A 19,733-nucleotide genomic window follows, 5' to 3' on the forward strand; every position below is an offset into this window, starting at 1 on the left:
GTTTTTTTCCCATTGATTGTCGCCTGTTTTCTATTGCTAAACCAGCTGTCCATCCAGTTAGCAAATTTTTGAAAAATCCCATGAGCCTTAATCTTCTTTATAAGCCTCTGAAATTCCAAGTAGATTATATTGACTGGATTGCCACCATTAGCCGGTTAAGTTACCTTCTCAAAGAAATCCAGTGGGCTTGTGAGTAGAGTCCATGTAGAGCAGGTTGTACATAATCTGTGGATGGAGAAGGCTTGATGAGCTCAATGGGCTTTTTTTGTTGCATTCTTTCCTACATTCTTAAGTTGCAATGAAGAAGGCCTGACTACAGAATAAGTTGTACCTTGAATGGAACAGGACTACAGCTGGCTCTGGTAGAAGATAATTTAAGAAAATTAGAAAAGTGAATTTACTGCATGGATGAATTTACAAATCATGTCTCCACAATGTTCTTGTTAACTGAAGAAAATAGCAACTTGAATGCAGATAGTCACCTCAGCAAACATTTTATATTTACTTTCTGCTTATGGCTGTCAAAGGGCAAATCAAAGTTTGGCTGGTTACTTCTCCCCCGGGCACCTTGCTGTTTCCAAAAATATAAACATTTCTAGCCATTAGGTGTGCTACATATTGTTAAACATTTTGTTTTCCAGCTTCGAAACAGCCGAGGTTCTTTGATTCCAATTAATGGTGAACTGAGTGTAAACAGCAAACAATTGTAAGTCTAAAGTAAATTGTAATTAATAATTTGATCTGTTGCATTTTTCAATCTGTTGTAGCAGAAGTGACTCCAGATAAATGCATAGTCAGTCTGACCATATCATTTGGATATACCAAGTTCCTTGGAGTACTGTTTGACTCTGATCTTAGCTTCCTCTCTATGCTGGCCATGCTAGACGTGCTCCTATCTAGTTATCCAGCAAGTTAAACACTTATTCAAAATAATTCTTCGTGAAGCCGTTTGCTGTTTGAAGCCTTTACTTGAACAAATTTGTGAAACTGTAAACAAAGATAAAGTATGTTTTGTGCATAAACTGAGTACTATACATTCGATATTACATAAGATATAAACATATTTACAACAGTAGAATAGACTAATTGTATAACTAACTAACATTTGGACTCACTTCTGTAACTATCAAATATTAACCTTTTATAAACATATTATTGTCAAAATACTACTCTGACAACATTGCTATTATGCTAACAAACAAAGATATTCACAGATATTGCGCTTGGCCTAACATATGAAATCAGATTACATTGGATTGTGAATCCCTTATGGAATCCCCCATTACTGCCAGGTTCTTCCTGGAATTCTACTTCCTGGGATTCTACTTCCTGGGTTACACAGGAAGAAAGGTACGAAGGTCAAATGACCTCTCACAGGAAGAAAGGAACAAAGGTCAAATGACCTCACACAGGAAGAAAGGAACAAAGGTCAAATGACCTCTGTTTCATACAAACACAATGCTAACACAATAACCACCACCAGAGGGTGCTACTGCATGTAAAAATGTACAGAATGTCACTGCAATACGATAGCTACCACCAGAGGGTGTTATCTGCATGTAAAATGTCCATAATGTCCACATAATGTCCAGAACACTCCCCGTCTGGGGTCATTAACGACTCCACATAGTCCGAACTCTACTTGTCACTGGAGTCCTCTGGCGACAAAAGAAGAACCACCTTGGAGACGGTCCGTCGGTGTCGATGATAGGATGCAGCTTCCATAGACTGCTGTGAGGGGGTAGGTTGCGTTCTGCTACACACAGTTCCAATCTGGGTATGGTGAGGTCTGGCTGGGGCGCCAACTTGCCTCTATCAAAGATGAAGTCGATTTTGCTTTGTCCATCTTGAGTGGTGACCTTCAGATAAGCCACGCTTGCAATGGCCTTAGCGGATGCATCTGCAAAGACACAAAGCTCTTTGAATTGGGCATTTAAGGGAGAGAAAGACGAATAGCAGCGAGGTATTCGGATCTCCTGTAAGTCTTGGCGTGAGTCTCTCCACCTGTCCCACTCTTCAGCGCATGTGGAGAGTTCCCTGAGGAGCAGCCTGCCTTGTATGGTGACAGGGGCTAAGAAGCTGAGGGTCGTATAGGCTGTTGACTGTAGAGAGCACTCCTCTATGTGTGAAGGGTTTCTTGATGTCTAAGACTTGGAATGTGAACGTGTCTGTTGCTATGTTCCACGGCACCCCTAGGCTACGCTGTAGGGGGTTGTCATCAGTGAAGAGATCTAGGTCCTTGACGTCCTTAGCACGATATTCAGGGGGGAATGCCTCCATCACTGCTGGTCTGTTAGAGGCTATCTTATGCAGCCTGAGGTTGGATAGTGCAAGTAGTTCCTGGGCTCGTCCGAGGGTACTGATGGCCTCTGCTTCGGTCGGGAATGACTTCAGTGCATCGTCGACATAGAACTCTCGTTCGATGAACCCTCTCACATCACTGCCAAAGTCGTCGTCTTCTTCCTTGGCAGCCCTCCTTAGTCCGTATATGGCGACAGCAGGGGATGGGCTATTCCCAAAGACATGGACACGCATTCTGTAGTCCACAATGTATCTATTGGGGTCATTGTCCCGATACCACAGGAAGCGGAGGAAGTCTCTGTGGCCTTCTCTCACCATGAAGCAATGAAACATGTGCTGGATATCGGCAGTGATGGCGACGGGTTCTTTCCTGAATCTCATGAGCACCCCCAAGAGGCTGTTGTTAAGATCGGGCCCTGTGTGGAGTACGTCATTGAGAGAGACTCCCTGAAATGGTGCACTGGAGTCAAACACCACGCGGATCTGTTCTGGCTTTTTGGGGTGATAGACTCCGAAGGAAGGGAGGTACCAACACTCTTGGCCTTCCTGGAGTGGAGGAGCTATCTCTGCATGATCGTTGACAAGCATTTTCTTGACAAATTCTAGGAAGTGTGCTTTCATCTCTGGCTTCTTCTCCAGTGTGCGACGGAGTGAGTTAAGACGATTATAGGCATACCCCCTGTTTGGCAGCCGTCGTCTGGGGTTCCGGAAGGGTAAGGGTGCAACCCAGCTGTTAGAGCTGTCACGAGAGACCTCATTGTCCATAATCTGGAGGAACCTCATGTCGTCGATCGATGGAGCAAGTTTGTGGTCGTTGGCGGTGCGACAGAAGACTGACTGACCCGGGTTCTCTCCAGTGAGCATCATCTGTGCGCTGTCTGCAGAGATCAGCGCTGGGGTTTTCTGAGGCTGAGCCGTATGACTGAACTTCTCTGTCACTTGGATCTGACTACTGCATGGGGTAAGGTAGCTTGGACGACCATTCTCCAAGATGGAAGTCTTGAGTGTGCTCACCTGAGATGGCTTGTTCTCTAGTGTGCGACGTCCTACAGGGTACACATTAACGAGGCATATCTTGGAGCATGCTCTTGCACTCACTCCTTCTCCACACACCTCGGTGCACCTGGATGTAATCTCCGGACTGGCAGCTCCCTCTCTCTCCCCGCCGTGCTCTGAAGCGGGAGGAGGCGACTCTGACTCCCAAGGAGCTGGGCCTGGGTGTAATGCTGAAACGTGCCGATCACTTTTGTCTTCTGTGCATTTTGCATCTACCTTGCAGTTCTTGGCGAGATGGCTCGTAGAAGAGCAGCACTTGAAACATATAAAGTTCTCTTTGAGGTATTGTTTCCGTTCTTCCAGGGACATCTCCCTGAAGCCTCTGCACTTCTTTAAAGGATGTGGCTTGTTGTGGATAGGGCATTGTTTGCTCATATCCTCAGGTTTCTTCTGAATCGTGTGCTCAGTTGAGGACACTTGTATTTTGTGGACAGATATTGGTGTCTTTCCATGTCTGTCGAACTTGTCTCTTCTGGCAAGTGCTGGGTGGGAGAAGAAGTTGAAGCTGGGGTCGTTCCTGGCTTTGGCTTCTTTACGGATGAATTTAACGAACGCAGAGAATGGTGGGAACGCCACGTTGTGCTTTAGCTTGAACTTTGAGCCAAACGTTATCCACTTCTCCTGCAGGTTAAATGGAAGCTTCTCAATGATGGGACTTACCCCTCTGGAAGTGTCTAAGTACGATAGACCGGGTAGGTAGCCATCCTGCTTTGCGGCTTCGAGTTCTGACAGCAGATCTCCAAGGTCGCGGAGCTTCTGGGGTTCCTTACTCGTCAACCTCGGAAAGTTCTCCAACCTGTCAAAGAGAGCCCTGTCAATGGCTTCAGGTGAGCCGTAGTTTTCTTCCAGCCTCGCCCAAGCCTTCTTCAACCCCTCTGGCAGCTGTCCCACATTGGCCGCTTTTATCCTGCAGGCCTGTCCGGCGGACTCTGGGCCGAGCCATTTGATAAGGAGGCCGAGCTCTTCTCCTGCCGACAGGTCTAAGCCCGATATGGCATCGTGGAAGCAGGACTTCCAAGCCCGATAATTCTCCGGCCTGTCATCAAACTTAATTAACCCCGAAGTCACCAGCTGGGTGCATGCAAGGTATTTGGTGAGGTCGTAGGTGCTGGGACCTGTGCCAGGGTTGCCTTGGCTAGGGGCTCTGTTGGGGGTCTCAAGGAACCGAGAGGGGATTTGCCTCTGACTTTCTCTATTCGGCATCCTATTCCTCTGCACCGTGTCTTCCGTTCTGCTGGGGGAGACTCTGTGGCTTGAGGCACGCCGTCTGCTTTGACCTTGATTGGCAACTTGTGGCATGTTATACGAAGTGCTTGCGTCGGTAGAGATGTGCGGGCCTTCATCCCTTTCTCCTGTAAACTGTATGTCGGCATGGTCGCTCACGTAGTCTATGGTGCGCTGTCGTGGACTCTGCCACGAAATTGGTATTAAAGGTTTGTAAGCTGTCTCGGAATCAGCTCCCTCCAAAATTGCCTCGAATACTTGTGTCTCGGCTAATGCAGCATCTATCTCTTTTTGTTGCTGCAGAGCGTCTAATGTGGCTTGGAGGCGGGCCTGTTCAGCCTGGCGTTCAACTTGGTGACGGGCCTGTTCGGCTTGGCGTTCAACTTGGTGATGGGTCTGTTCGGCTTGGAATTCAGCTTGGAGTCGGGCCTGTTCGGCTTGGAGTTGGGCCTGTTCGGCTTGTGATTCAGCTTGGAGTCGGGCCTGTTCGGCTTGGGATTCAGCTTACTTTCTACTTTATTTCTATTTCACTGTTCGCATGCGCACCTCTGGCTTGAGCTGCCACTAGCTTAGCTCGTGTTCTGGCGATGGTCACGCTTACTCTAGAACCACCTGATGACCGTGAACCAGCTTGCGATCTGACGTAACCGGAGCTTATAGACCGATTGTCACCTTCTACAGTTTCGTCTGCCTGTTTAAGGTCTTCTCCTCGCTACAAAGCATTTTCGTTATTATCTTCTGACATGTTGATGTGAGGTAGGTGTGCTCTACGAGGTTAAGGCTTACACTGGGTTCCTCCTGCTCTGCTCTTCACAGCTAGCCATATTGCTATCTTTTCACTGTACTGGCCATGCTAGCCGTGCTCCTATCTAGTTATCCAGCAAGTTAAACACTTATTCAAAATAATTCTTCGTGAAGCCGTTTGCTGTTTGAAGCCTTTCCTTGAACAAATTTGTGAAACTGTAAACAAAGATAAAGTATGTTTTGTACCTAAACTGAATACTATACATTCGATATTACATAAGATATAAACATATTTACAACAGTAGAATAGACTAATTGTATAACTAACTAACATTTGGACTCACTTCTGTAACTATCAAATATTAACCTTTTATAAACATATTGGAAAAAATTCTGAGAGACAAAATTTGTCTCCACGTGGAGAGGCAAGGATTAATCAGGGATAGTCAACATGGCTTTGTCAAGGGAAGATCATGTCTGACTAATTTGATTGAATTTTTTGAGGGGGTGACTAGGTGTGTGGATGAGGGTAATGCAGTGGATGTGGTATACATGGATTTCAGTAAGGCCTTCGATAAAGTCCCACACAGGAGACTGGTCAAGAAGGTAAGAGCCCATGGAATCCAGGGTGCCTTGGCACATTGGATACAAAACTGGCTTAGTGGCAGAAGGCAGAGGGTAATGGTCGAAGGTTGTTTTTGTGACTGGAAGCCTGTGGCCAGTGGGGTACCACAGGGATCGGTGCTGGGTCCCTTGCTGTTTGTGGTCTACATTAATGACTTGGATATGAATGTAAAAGGTATGATCAGTAAGTTCGCGGATGATACAAAAATTGGTAGGGTGGTAAATAGCGAGGAGGGTAGCCTCAGTCTGCAGGACGATATAGATGGGTTGGTCAGATGGGTGGAACAGTGGCAAATGGAATTTAACCCGGAAAAGTGCGAGGTGATGCACTTTGGGGGGACTAACAAGGCAAGGGAATACACAATGAATGGTAAGACCCTAGGCAAGACGGAGGGTCAGAGGGATCTGGGTGTGCAAGTACACAGATCCCTGAAGGCGGCGGAACAGGTGGATAAGGTGGTAAAAAAGGCATATGGGATACTTGCCTTCATTAGCCAAGGCATTGAATATAAGAGCAAGGAGGTTATGATGGAGCTGTATAAAACACTGGTTAGGCCACAGCTGGAATACTGTGTGCAGTTCTGGTCGCCACACTACAGGAAGGATGTGATCGCGTTAGAGAGGGTGCAGAGGAGGTTCACCAGGATGTTACCAGGGCTGGAGCGCTTCAGCTATGAAGAGAGACTGGGCAGATTGGGTTTGTTTTCCTTGGAGCAGGGGAGGCTGAGGGGGGACATGATTGAGGTGTACAAAATTATGAGGGGCATAGATAGGATGGATGCTGAGGAGCTTTTTCCCTTAGTAGAAGGGTCAATAACTAGGGGGCATAGATTCAAGGTAAAGGGCGGGAGGTTTAGAGGGGATTTGAGAAAGAACTTTTTCACCCAGAGGGTGGTTGGAGTCTGGAACTCACTGCCTGAAAGGGTTGTGGAGGCAGGAACCCTCACAACATTTAAGAAGCATTTGGATGAGCACTTGAAATGCCATAGCATACAAGGCTACGGACCGAATGCTGGAATATGGGATTAGATTAGACAGGGCTTGATGGCCGGCGCGGACACGATGGGCCGAAGGGCCTCTATCCGTGCTGTATAACTCTATGACTCTATGACTCTATATTATTGTCAAAATACTACTCTGACAACGTTGCTATTATGCTAACAAACAAAGATACTCACAGATATTGCGCTTGGCCTAACATATGAAATCAGATTACATTGGATTGTGAATCCCTTATGGAATCCTCCATTACTGCCAGGTTCTTCCTGGAATTCTACTTCCTGGGATTCTACTTCCTGGGTTACACAGGAAGAAAGGTACGAAGGTCAAATGACCTCTCACAGGAAGAAAGGAACAAAGATCAAATGACCTCTGTTTCATACAAACACACTGCTAACACAATAACCACCACCAGAGGGTGCTACTGCATGTAAAAATGTCCAGAATGTCACTGCAATACGATAGCTACCACCAGAGGGTGTTATCTGCATGTAAAATGTCCATAATGTCCACATAATGTCCAGAACACTCTCCATATCTACTCTGTTATCAAGATCATATTCTTCCAGCTCCACTACATTGCCCACTTCTGTCCAATCACCGCTAAAACCATAGTCTCTAACTCGATTATCCTAAAACCCAACTTCTCCAGCATTCTTCCAGCTGGCCAGAGCCTGCATCCTCACCTGCACAAGGTCCTGTATTCCCATCACCCCCATCCTCTCCAAGCTTCACTGACTCCCTGTCTTGCCCCATCCTACCTTAGTGATCTCCTCCTGCCTTACCTGCCCACATGCATCCTCTGCTCCTCTAACATTTATTATTGTTAATATTTATTATTACTATTATTATGTCTCCTGCTTCCTGCACTCCATCATTGATGCTTGCTTGTTCAGCCACTACACTTATGTCCTTTGGAATTCCCTGGCTAGTTCTCTCTGCCCGCGAGGAGTACTTTAGAAATGCAAGTTGTTGTCATTGTCCTGTACTTTTATACAAAGCTTCTGGCCAAATGTAACACTGATCTAAACTTATTGTTTGCCCCAATTGGCCATTTTTAATGAGGTACACTGAACACGGTTGTTTTATTGTCTAATATCAGCTAAAGATGGCACTGAATACTCAAGAAGTCAAATGTTATGTCAATTAATTACATTAATTGCCTGATGACACTGTAAGTACTGATTCAGAAGAATTAGCAAATCCAAAACATGTGAGGATGCTGAAAGCACATTTCACACTGAAGCATGATGAAGGTATGAAGATTTTTATGTTGACTTATTGCTCAGAAAATAGCAGACTTGGCTTAAAAATACATCTATGTGTTGTTAACTGCAAGCTGTATTTTGCTGCATGGATATGACATTGACAACAACAATCAGTTTCCTTGGTATGAGTGGGTTATTTAGTCGGCTTTCATCAGAGTACCATGCACCATGTCAACATAGGAACAGGAGTAGGCCATTCACCCCCTCAAGGATTCAGAACGCCCAGTGTCTGGATAGCAAAAGTGTTCTGCTGTTGCTCTCTTTTTTGAATGCAGGGTGTGGCCATTTAACCCTATAGCATGTAGGTACTATATAGGCTTCTGTTTCCTCAGTGTGCCTGTGGTCTGTAGTATTAAGTAAATCATCGTCTTTGCAAATACTATATTCCCTGGGTTAAAACCAAAACCAGTTATTTCAACAAGATGACAAACTGCAAGGTTAGTGGACTGTGGATATTAACTTAAATATTAGCTAATGATATAATTGGCGAAACTTCCCATCCAGGTGCTAGCTGAGCACCAGAACAAGCAGGCGCATACTTTCACATGCTCCATTGTCAACATTTGTGTATTTAAGCAAAGGTATTAATACCTGGACCACATGGGCAGCCAGGTAAGGGAGAGCTCTGTAATATGACTGTGTGTGCGTGTGTGTGCGCTTGTGTTGGTAAGAGATTGGGACAGTGTCATTTAGCCCCCATTTCAGTTAAGAGAACCTCTGTTTCTTATGTTGTCTGTCTATTGCCTCTCAATCTAAAAATTACTGATGCAAACAATTTTTTGTCAAATACTATTTGACAATGCTCCTGTGAAGCGCCTTGGGATGTTTTACCAAGCTAAAGGTGCTATATACTGTAACTGCAAGTTGATGTTGTTGCGAGTGAACATCCTAGTTACTTGTATTGTCATCAAAGAAGGTAGGTAGTTTCAGACTGTACCCTGTCCAAACCCATAATTAAACAGAAATAGAGTTATTTTATTTTCCAAATATGTAATACGTATGTGATGAATATGATTTTTCTCTACATTATCCTTTGTCAACCTTCAACTTACATAGGATTACATAGGATATACAGCGCAGAAACAGGCCATTCGGCCCAGCCAGTCCATGCTGGTGTTTATGCTCCACTTGAGTCTCCTCCTGTCTTTCCTCAGCTAAATCTATCAGCATAACCCTCTATTCCTTTCTCCCTCATATGCTTATCTAAGCGCCCCTTAAATTAATCTATAATATTCGCTTCAACCACTTCCTGTGGTAGCGAGTTCCACATTCTCACCACTCTCTGGGTAAAGAAGTTTCATCTGAATTCCCTATTCGATTTTTTTGGTGACTATCTTATATTGATGGCCTCTAGTTTTGCTCTTCCCCACAAGTGGAAACACTCTCTCTGTATCTACTCTATCAAAACCTTTCATGATTTTAAAGACCTCTATTCGGTCACCCCTCAGCTTTCTCTTTTCAAGAGAAAAGAGACGAAGCCTGTTCATCCTTTCCTGATAGGTATAACCTCACATTTCTGGTATCATCCTTGTAAATCTTCTCTGCACCCTCTCCAGTGCCTCTATATCCTTTTTATAATATGGCGACCAGAATTGCACGCAGTACTCCAACTCTGGTCTAACCAAGGTTCGATACAAGTTTAGCATAACTTCACTACTTTTCAATTCTATCCCTCTAGAAATAAACCCTAGTGCTTGGTTTGCTTTTTTATGGCCTTGTTAACCTGTGTCGATACTTTTAGTGATTTGTGTATTTGTACTCTTAGATCCCTTTGTTCCTCTACCCCATTTAGATTCTTATTTTCCAAGTAATATGCGACCTCCCTATTTTTCTTACCAAAATGTAATACCTCACATTTGCCAATTATATGCCTATTCTGCAAGTTTATTAATGTCTTCTTGTAATTTGTTGCAGTCCTCCTCAGTATTGGCTACCCCCCCCAATTTGGTGTCGGCTACAAATTTAGAAATTGTGTTTTTGATTCCAAGGTCTAAATCGTTAATATAAATTGTGAACAACAGTGGTCCCAGCACTGATCCTTGTGGAACACCACTTCCCACCTTCTGCCACTCTGAATAGCTACCCTTTACCCCTACTCTCTGCTTTCTGTCCTGAAGCCAGCTAGCTATCCATTCTGCTACTTGTCCTCCGACTCTGCATTCCCTGACATTATTCATTAGTCTATGATATGGTACCTTATCGAAGGCCTTTTGAAAATCTAGATAAATTACATCTGCTGCTTTATTCTTGTCTACTCTCTCAGTAACCTCTTCAAAAAATTCAATGAGGTTGGTCAAGCAAGATTTTCCCTTTTGAAATCCATGCTGACTATTTATTATTATGTTTTTCATTTCTAGATGTTCTTCTATTTTCTTCTTTAGTAGGGATTCCATTATTTTTCCTACCACCAATGTTAAGCTGACTGGCCTATAGTTCCCTGGACATGTTCTATCTCCCTTCTTAAATATAGGTATTAAGTTAGCTATCTGCCAGTCCTCTGGCACTACACCTTTTTCTAACGAATTACTAAATATGTGTAGTGATGCCTCTGCTAGCTCTTCCCTAGATTCTTTTAAAATGCGCGGATGTAATCTGTCCGCACCAGGGGTTTTATCCTCTTTGAGTTTCATTAGTTTATTTAGTACAGCTCCTCATTTTATTTTAAATGCAGTTAACTCATTACTAATCTCATCATCCGATGTCATCTCTACCTGTTCTATCTCCCTGGTAAAGACTAAAGCAAAGTCATTATTTAATATCTCTGCCATTTCTCTATTGCTGCCTATGGTATTGTCCTGTCCATCACTTAGTGGCCCTATTCCCATTCTGACCTTCCCTTTTTTATTTATGTGCCTGTAAAATATTTTACTATTTTGTTTTATGTTCCCTGATAATTTAATTTCATAGTTCCTCTTTGCCTTCGTAATTGTTTTTTGACTTCTCTCCTAATCCCTTCATATTCTCCCTCATCATGCTCTCCCCTGTTGTCCATGTATTTAATGTATGCCTCTTTCCTTACCCTCAATTTTTCCATTATGGCTTTATTCATCCACGGTGTCTCATTAGTGTTCAGCTTGTTCTTATTTATTAGCGGAATATATTTTTCCTGGACTCTGTTGAACATCGGTTTAAATGTTCCCATTGCTTTTCTACATCGTTGTTTGCCAATACCGTTGTCCATTTTATTTTCCCAAGTTCTATTCTCAGCCCCTCAAAATCAACTTTTCTCTAATCTATTGCCCTGGTCTTAGTCATATCTATGTCCTTCTCTATTATCATCTTAAAGCGTATTATATTATGGTCACTATTGCCTAGATGTTCTCCTACTTTTATTTCTCATCTGCTCTGGTTCATTCCCCATTACTAGATCCAATAGCAAATCCTCCCTTGTTGGGCTTCTTACATATTGGGTTAGAAAGGAGTCCTGTACACATTGTAGGAACTCTATTCCCTTATCCCCTTTACCTACCTCTTCTGTCCAATTAATATCTGGGTATTTGAAATCCCCCATGATTATTATTCTATGTTTTTTACTCATTTCCCTAATTTGTCTGCATACTTCTTCCTCTACCTCCATTCCACTACTAGGTGGTCTGTAGAGTACCCCATTAGTGTGATTGATCTTTTATTATCTTTTATCTCTATCCACATGGATTCTATTTCTGTCTTGTTGATAGCGACTGTTATAAATCTCATCATCGTAAATAAACTACTCATGAAATAATGCTGGACGGCCAGCTGGTGGCGCCGTCCAAGGAGTATAAATACTCGGGCGCGGGCCCAGCTTGCCAGGGACATTTTGTAAGACAGGAACTAGTGAAGTACAACTAGACCTCCATGTTCTGAAACAAGTTGATTAAAGCCTTGCTTTATACTCAAACCAAGTTTGTAGTGAGTTTTATTACGTCAATTTAATCAACTTGATATCGACTCCACGCTCTGAGTGATTTTGGGAACAGTTAGCTACGACTTCAACTGCAGAAGGGAACTCCAGCGTAGAAATCAATCCATCATGGACAAACTACTCAGACCCGCCCGTCTTGACCCGGACCCAAATTCACCTATAACTGCTAAGGTATGGAAACACTGGTATCGTACCTTCAGCAACTTCCTCAGGGTGTGTGGTGAGAATATTCCTGATAAATGAGAGATACTTGCCAATTATGTATCTCCTCATGTGCTTGACTATTTCGAAGACTGTGTAGACTATGACTCCGCTATCTTAATATTACAGCGACTATATGTTAAGGCTCCAAACAAAATTTTTGCTCGGCATCTATTGGCCACAACTCGACAACAACCTGGGGAATCACTTGACGAATTCCTTCAAAAGCTTCGCAGGCTCAGCAAGGATTATAACCTTAAAGCTGTCACAGCTGAGCAGTACCAGAAGGAGTTAATTCGCGATTCCTTTATTAATGGAATTACGTCTCCCTTCATACGCCAGCATCTGTTGGAGAATAAAACCCTCGAGTTACAGGCTGCCTATGACCAGGCGTGTTCCCTGGACTTAGCAAATTGGAATGCAGATACCAATCTTTTACCTCGTGCACGGGCTGCTGCTATCACTTTTAATGACTCCTTCGATAGGTCTCGGGCGGAAGCCCTCACTGATGTGACTCTAACTTAGCGGATGACAACCCTACCCTAGAAGCCTTCACTGATGACGACCCCACCCTAGCGGCATCTTGGCAATCTGGAAGGAAGTGTTTCTTCTGTGGAGGTGCGTTCCATTATAGGAAATTTTGCCCTGCTCGTAACGCAACCTGCAATCATTGCAGCAAGAAAAGTCACTTTTCTATGGTATGCCACTCAAGAGCCTCTGTTAGTAAGAAAGGCCACCTTTCTAAGGTATACCAGTCGAGAGCTCCTGTTAGTTTTGCAGCTACTATCTATAAAACTGCTCCTCCCCCAAGAGCCACTACTAAGGTTACAGCTGCTAGCTATGAAACTGCTCCTCCCCCAAGAACCACTACTAAGGTTACAGCTGTCAAGGGTAAAACTGCCCCTCCTCCCATCACAGCTGTTTTTCCTCAAAGTCTGTCCCATGCTGCCATGAAGGTTTCGGTAAATGGACACATTTTGAGTGCACTAATCGACTCATGCAGCTCTGACAGCTTCATTAGTGAGCGGGCTGTCAGTAAGTTAAAACTGCGTATTTACCCCTCGGACAGGGAAATTGCAATGGCTCTGACGACACTGACCACCAATTCTTCCGGCTTTTGTCTTGTCGACCTTATTCTCAATGGCCGCACTTATTTCTCCACCCGGCTCTGGGTGCTCAAGAACCTATGCAGTGATGTGCTCCTGGGACAGGATTTCCAGAAACAACACAAAAGACTCACTTTCGAATTTGGAGGGTCAAAGCCAGAGCTTACTATTTCCAAAGTACCGTTTTGTGCACTTTCGGCGGCTTCGCTCGATGAGCCCTGCTTGTTTGCCAATCTTTCCCCCTGATGTAAGCCCATAGTCACTAAATCACGACGTTTCGGCCAAGATGATCGATCCTTTATCGAGGCAGAAATCTCTCGCTTTCTAGCTGACGGTATCATTGAGCCATGTTCATCTTCCTGGCGGGCTCAAGTCGTCATTGTTAAAAATCCTCTCAAGCAACACAAGAAACGTCTTTGCATCGATTACTCGCAACCTATTAACCAGTATACCGACCTGGATGCCTACCCACCACCACACATCGATGACATGGTCAATAACCTTGCCAACTACAAGGTAATTCCAACTTTTGATTTAAAGAGCGCATATCATCAAGTACCGCTAAAGGACTCTGACAAAAAGTATACGGCCTTTGAGGCCAATGATCGGCTTTACCAGTTTTGTCACCTTCCATTTGGGGTCACCAATGGGGTGTCCGTCTTTCAATGGGCAATGGATAGCCTAGTCAAACAGGAGAATGTAACGGACACTTTTCCATATCTGGATAATATCACCATTGCTGGTCATGACCAGAAGGAGCATGATGCCAATATCCAGAAATTTTTTGACGTTCGCCGTCGTCGCAACTTAACCTTAAATGAGTCCAAATCTGTGAAATCAGTACCTTCAGTCAACATCCTTGGCTACTGGGTGGGCAATGGTGTCATCAAACCGGACCCAGAGCAACTTCGTCCGCTTCAGGAGCTCCCTCCCCCTACGAATCTCGGCTCTCTTCATCGGGCACTCGGCATGTTCGCCTATTATGCAAAATGGATGCCCCACTTCTCTGACAAGATGCAGTCGCTGCTTAACACAAAGTCTTTTCCATTGGAGGCAACGGCTATTTCAGCTTTCAACCTGCTCAAGCGACAACTGGAAATAGCCACGCTTCGTTCCATTGATGAAAAACTTCCTTTCGTGGTTGAGTGCGATGCATCGGATGTGGCGATCTCTGCTACCTTGAATCAAGGTGGTCGACCCGTTGCATTTCTGTCCAGAACTTTGCAGGGTAGCGAGCTCCATTATCCTCCTGTCGAGAAGGAGGCTACGGCCATCATCGAAGCTGTACGTAAATGGAGTCATTTTCTTGCTCGTCACCATTTCACACTTATAACCGATCAGCGCTCTGTTGCCTTTCTGCTGGATAACCGGAAATGCACTACGTACTCCTAACAAAATATACTGAACTCGGAAAGGTTCAACAGAAAAGGTTTAATTGTTGAGACCACATGTTGAACACAAAAATGGCGTCAGAGACTACACCAAGTCCGACTGCCTTTAATCAGTCCACAGCTTCGACTGCTCCTCCCCCGCTCTGGGCTTAACTATGTTGCAGATTGAGTTTCTTAAAGGTGTGATCCTTCTTAAAGGCATGACGCCTGATTTATAGTCTACGGACCGAAAAGCAGATTGTGTCCTTTCTGTGATCGGTACGCCACACAGCTGCCCCCAGAATCTGCTAGTAGGGAGTGTACAAACCTGCGTGGTGGCTTGATGGCACGGCCGGAACGGCTCTTGGCGGTTGGTGTCGGGAGTGGGGCGGTCGGACGCGTCAGGCTCTTAGGCGATCTGCCCCGCGGTGGGGGTTGGCCCACGTGAACGGGTTCGTCGGGCTCTAGGTGCGCCAGCTTGAGCCGGTCGACTGACACCTTGTCAGTTCTGCCGCCCACTTGGAGGAGGAAGAACTTGTTCCCCGTCTGGAGTACCTTGTAGGGTCCATCATATGGGGGCCGTAGAGGTCCTCGGTGGGCGTCATGGCGCACGAAAACAAATTTGGCCATGTGCAGGCTAGGTGGTACGCGGGTTGCTGGTTCGCCGTGCCGGCCGGTGGGTACCGGAGTGAACTGTTGTGCTCGGTTGGCGAAAGCGCGGCGTTGCTGGTCAGCCGACCAGGGGGTCGTGATGGTGGGCAGGAACTCTCCGGGTACGCGCAGCGGCTGGCCGTACATGAATTCCGCCGCCGAGGCTTGCAGGTCTTCCTTGACCGTGGAGCGTAGGCCAAGTAGCACCCACGGGAGGCGGTCGATCCAAGCCTCGTCCTCGAGGCTGACGCGGAGGGACGCCTTCATGGACCTGTGGAATCGCTCGCACAGTCCGTTGGCTTGGGGGTGGTAAGCCGTGGTGCGGTGAACGGCCACCCCGAGGTTTCGGGTGATGGCGGCCCACAGATCAGAGGTGAACTGTGGGCCTCTATCCGACGTCATGTTGGAGGGGACGCCGAACCGAGCGACCCAGGTCCCGATGAACGCCCTCGCGATGTCGGCGGTGGTGGTGGACGTCAGTGGAATGGCCTCGGGCCAGTGGGTGGTACGGTCCACGATTGTCAGCAGGTGCGTGTGACCTTGTGATGGCGGCAGGGGGCTGACGAGGTCGATGTGGACGTGGTCAAACCTTCTTTCTGGCATGGTGAACTCCTCGAGTGGGGCTTTGACGTGCTGGTGGATTTTGGCACGCTGGCAAGCTATGCAGGATCTGGACCAGATGCGCACATCTTTGCGTAGGCCGCGCCAGACAAATCGGTTGGCCACCAGTCTAATGGACGCGCGGGTGCCGGGGTGTGAGAGGCCGTGGACGATGTCGAACACCCGTTTTCGCCAGGACGCCGGGACTACGGGGCAGGGTTGCGCCAAGGAGGTGTCGCGTTTGACTGTGACGGCGGACGGGCCGCAGGCGACGTCAGTCAGTCGCAGCCCTGGGAGGGTTGTGGGCGCGGAGAGCACATCGGGGTCGGTGCGTTGCTCTGCTGCCAGTTGAGCATAGTCCACTGCCAGGTGGGCGCCGTGGCTGGCGGGGCGGGATAGGCAGTCGGCCACCACGTTGTCTCGACCGGAGACGTGCCGGATGTCCGTGGTGAATTCGGACACCGCGGCGAGCTGGCATTGTTGCCTGGCTGACCACGGGTCCGCAGATTTTGCCATCGCGAATGTCAGGGGTTTGTGGTCGACAAACGCGGTGAAGGGGCGGCCCTCCAGAAGAAATCTAAAATGGCGGACTGCCAGGTACAGTGCGAGGAGCTCGCGGTCAAAGGCGCTGTATTTGGCCTCCGGTGGGCGCAGTTGGTGGCTGAAAAAGGCCAGCGGTTGCCAGGCCCCGTTGACCCACTGTTCGTACACGGCGCCGACCGCGTGGTCGGAGGCGTCCGTGGTGAGGGCCACCCTGGCATTGGGCTGTGGGTGAGCGAGCATGGTGGCGTCGGCGAGCGCCTTTTTGGTCGAGTCAAAAGCGGTCAACATGTCCGCCGACCACTCGATCGCCATTCTGTCTTTCTTACCCCGGAGGGCTTCGTATAGGGGCCGCATGAGGGAGGCCGCTCCGGGAATGAAGCAGTTGTAAAAGTTGATCATCCCCAAGAACTCCTGGAGGCCTTTGATGGTGGTAGGCCGGGGGAACTGCTGGACGGCTTGCACCTTGGCAGGCAGGGGAATGGCTCCGCCCTGCGTGATGTGGTGGCCAAGGAATTCGATCCTGCTGAGGCCGAATTGGCACTTGGCTGGGCTGATGATGAGCCCGTGCTCACTGAGCCACTGGAACAGGGTGCGGAGGTGCTCGATGTGTTCCTGCTTGGAGGAACTAGCTACCAGGATGTCATCCAGGTAGACAAAGAGGAACTTCAGGTCCCGGAGGACCGAGTCCATGAGCCGCTGGAAGGCCTGGGCCACGTTTTTGAGGCCGAAGGGCATTCGGAGGAACTCGAATAGCCCAAAAGGGGTGATTATGGCTGTCTTGGGAACGTCCGTGGGGTGGACTGGCACCCGATGGTAACCGCACACCAGGTCGACTTTGGAGAAGACTGAGCGGCCGGCCAGTCTAGCCGAGAAGTCTTGAATGTGCGGTATGGGGTACCGATCCGGCGTGGTGGCGTTGTTAAGGCGCCGGTAGTCCCTGCAGGGGCGCCATCCCCCGTCGGGTTTGGTGACGACGTGGAGTGGGGAGGCCCAGGGGCTGTTGGAGCGGCGGATGATGCCGAGCTGTTCCATTGTGGCGAACTCGACCCGCGCGATCTCCAGCTTGGCTGGGTCCAGCCTGCGGGCGTGGGCATATGCCTGTGGTGGGGATGAAGTGTTCTACCCCATGCTTAGCAACTTTCGCGGAGAAGGTCGGGTTGGTGAGGGCTGGGAACTCAGCCAGGAGTGCTGAGTAGTTGTCCGTTGAGCGGGAGCGGCAATGCCACGCCATTTCGGCGGGTTGGGGGGGGGCCATGGCGCCCGGGATAGGTGACATGGTGTTCATGTCCACGAGGCGGCGCTGAGGCATGTCGACCAACAGGCCGTGGGCGCACAGGAAATCCGCACCGAGGAGTGGGGAGAGCACCTTGGCGGTGATAAACTCCCAGTGGTAGCGGCGGCCTGCGAGGTCGATGGTGACGGTGCGGGTGCCGTACGTCCGGATGTCGGTGCCGTTGGCGGCAGCCAGCGCAGGGCCGCGGCCGCCTCGCTGGATCTCGAGGGCGGACGCGGGGATGATGCTGCGCTGCGCGCCCGTGTCGCATAGGAAACGGCGTCCGGAGGCGCTGTCCGTAACGTACAGCAGCGCGCCTGCTTGCCCCACGGCCATCGTGTAGGCCGGTGTGGGGGCAGTTGGAAACGTGCAGGGATGGCTGCAGCGGCGTGCCCGTGCGCCGAACCGGGTATGGAAGTAGCAGTAGCCCTGGGTCGGAGGGCTTGGGGGACGTGGGGGCCTGGGGCCGAGCTGTGTGGCCATGCGAGGGGGTGGAGCGCGCGCCGACGCTGCGGAGGCCAGGTCGGGGGTGACGGCGTGGTTGGAGCCGGCGGACAGGAGCTTATCGGCTTCATCGGCCAGGTCCTTGAGGTCCGTGAGGCTGGACGCCACGATCACCGGGCGGATGCTGGGGGGTAGTTGGCGGATAAAGAGCATGTGGAAGAGGGAGCCGGGCGGTTTCTCGTCGGTCAGAGCAAGCATGTGTGAGAGCAAGTCTGATGGCGTGGAGTCACTGAAGCCCGGGAGGTCGAGAAGGTGGCAGTTGTGCACGAATTGGGAGGCTGTGAATTTTTTAAGGAGCGCGGCCTTGAGATGTGCGTACTTGCCTTCCTCCGAAGGGTTTTGTAGTGTTGTCCAGAATTTCGTGATTGTGGAGCTGCCCAGGGAGGCGAGGAGGTAGTCGTACATCGTTGCGTCGGCGGTGATGCCGCGGAGTCGGAATTGCGATTGGGCTTGAAGGAACCAGGCGGTGGCTAGGTTCTCCCAGAACTCCGGCAGCTTCACAGAAACTGCGTTTGTGTCAGCCATGGTTACGCTTAGGAGTCGTCCTGAGCGTCGGGGTCACCAATGTAGGAGTCTACGTACTCCTAACAAAATACACTGAACTCGGAAAGGTTCAACAGAAAAGGTTTAATTGTTGAGACCACGTGTTGAACACAAAAATGGTGTCAGAGACTACACCAAGTCCGACTGCCTTTAATCAGTCCACAGCTTCGACTGCTCCTCCCCCGCTCTGGGCTTAACTATGTTGCAGATCGAGTTTCTTAAAGGTGTGATCCTTCTTAAAGGCATGACGCCTGATTTATAGTCTACGGACCGAAAAGCGGATTGTGTCCTTTCTGTGATCGGTACGCCACAAGATCAAGAATAACAAAATACAACTCTGGAGGATGGAATTGGCTGCCTTTGGATACAGCATATATTATCGACCCGGCAAAGAGAATGTGGCCCCGGATACCCTCACGCGGGCATTCTGCTCTTCTATGTCAACTTCGACTCATGCGGATCTTCATACTGACTTATGCCATCCTGGCGTTACCCGTATGTTGCACTTTGTGCGATCTAAAAATCTCCCATTTTCTACAGAAGATGTGAAAAGAACATGCTCCTCCTATAGAATTTGTGCGGAATTAAAACCGCAATTCTTCCATCCATCGGATGGCTCGCTCATACACGCTATGCACCCTATGCAGCGACTCAGCATTGACTTTAAAGGGCCATTGCCTTCCTCAATGCGAAACACCTACTTACTTACTATGGTGGACGAATATTCACGGTTTCCCTCTGCTTTCAACTTCCAGCGTCGCTCCACTCATGGGACATCCCTACCGTCATGGTTGGCAGCTCCCGGCCCCGTGCTGCTCCAAA

At 48.1% G+C, this 19,733-nt stretch overlaps 1 protein-coding gene across 1 annotated transcript in view; it reads left to right on the plus strand.

The window, feature by feature from the left end:
- LOC147121256 (uncharacterized) overlaps positions 1-19,733 on the plus strand; it is a 306,514-nt gene that overhangs the window by 157,449 nt on the left and 129,332 nt on the right. Inside the window, exon 4 of the mRNA XM_085977640.1 lies at positions 642-706. Coding sequence (XP_085833766.1) covers positions 642-706 — 65 coding nt within the window. The remainder of the gene's footprint in view (positions 1-641; positions 707-19,733) is intronic.

This window comes from Somniosus microcephalus, chromosome 3 (assembly GCF_052327205.1).
Source record: "Somniosus microcephalus isolate GS21.2 chromosome 3, FLI_Smic_1.0, whole genome shotgun sequence".
Taxonomy (NCBI): domain Eukaryota; kingdom Metazoa; phylum Chordata; class Chondrichthyes; order Squaliformes; family Somniosidae; genus Somniosus; species Somniosus microcephalus.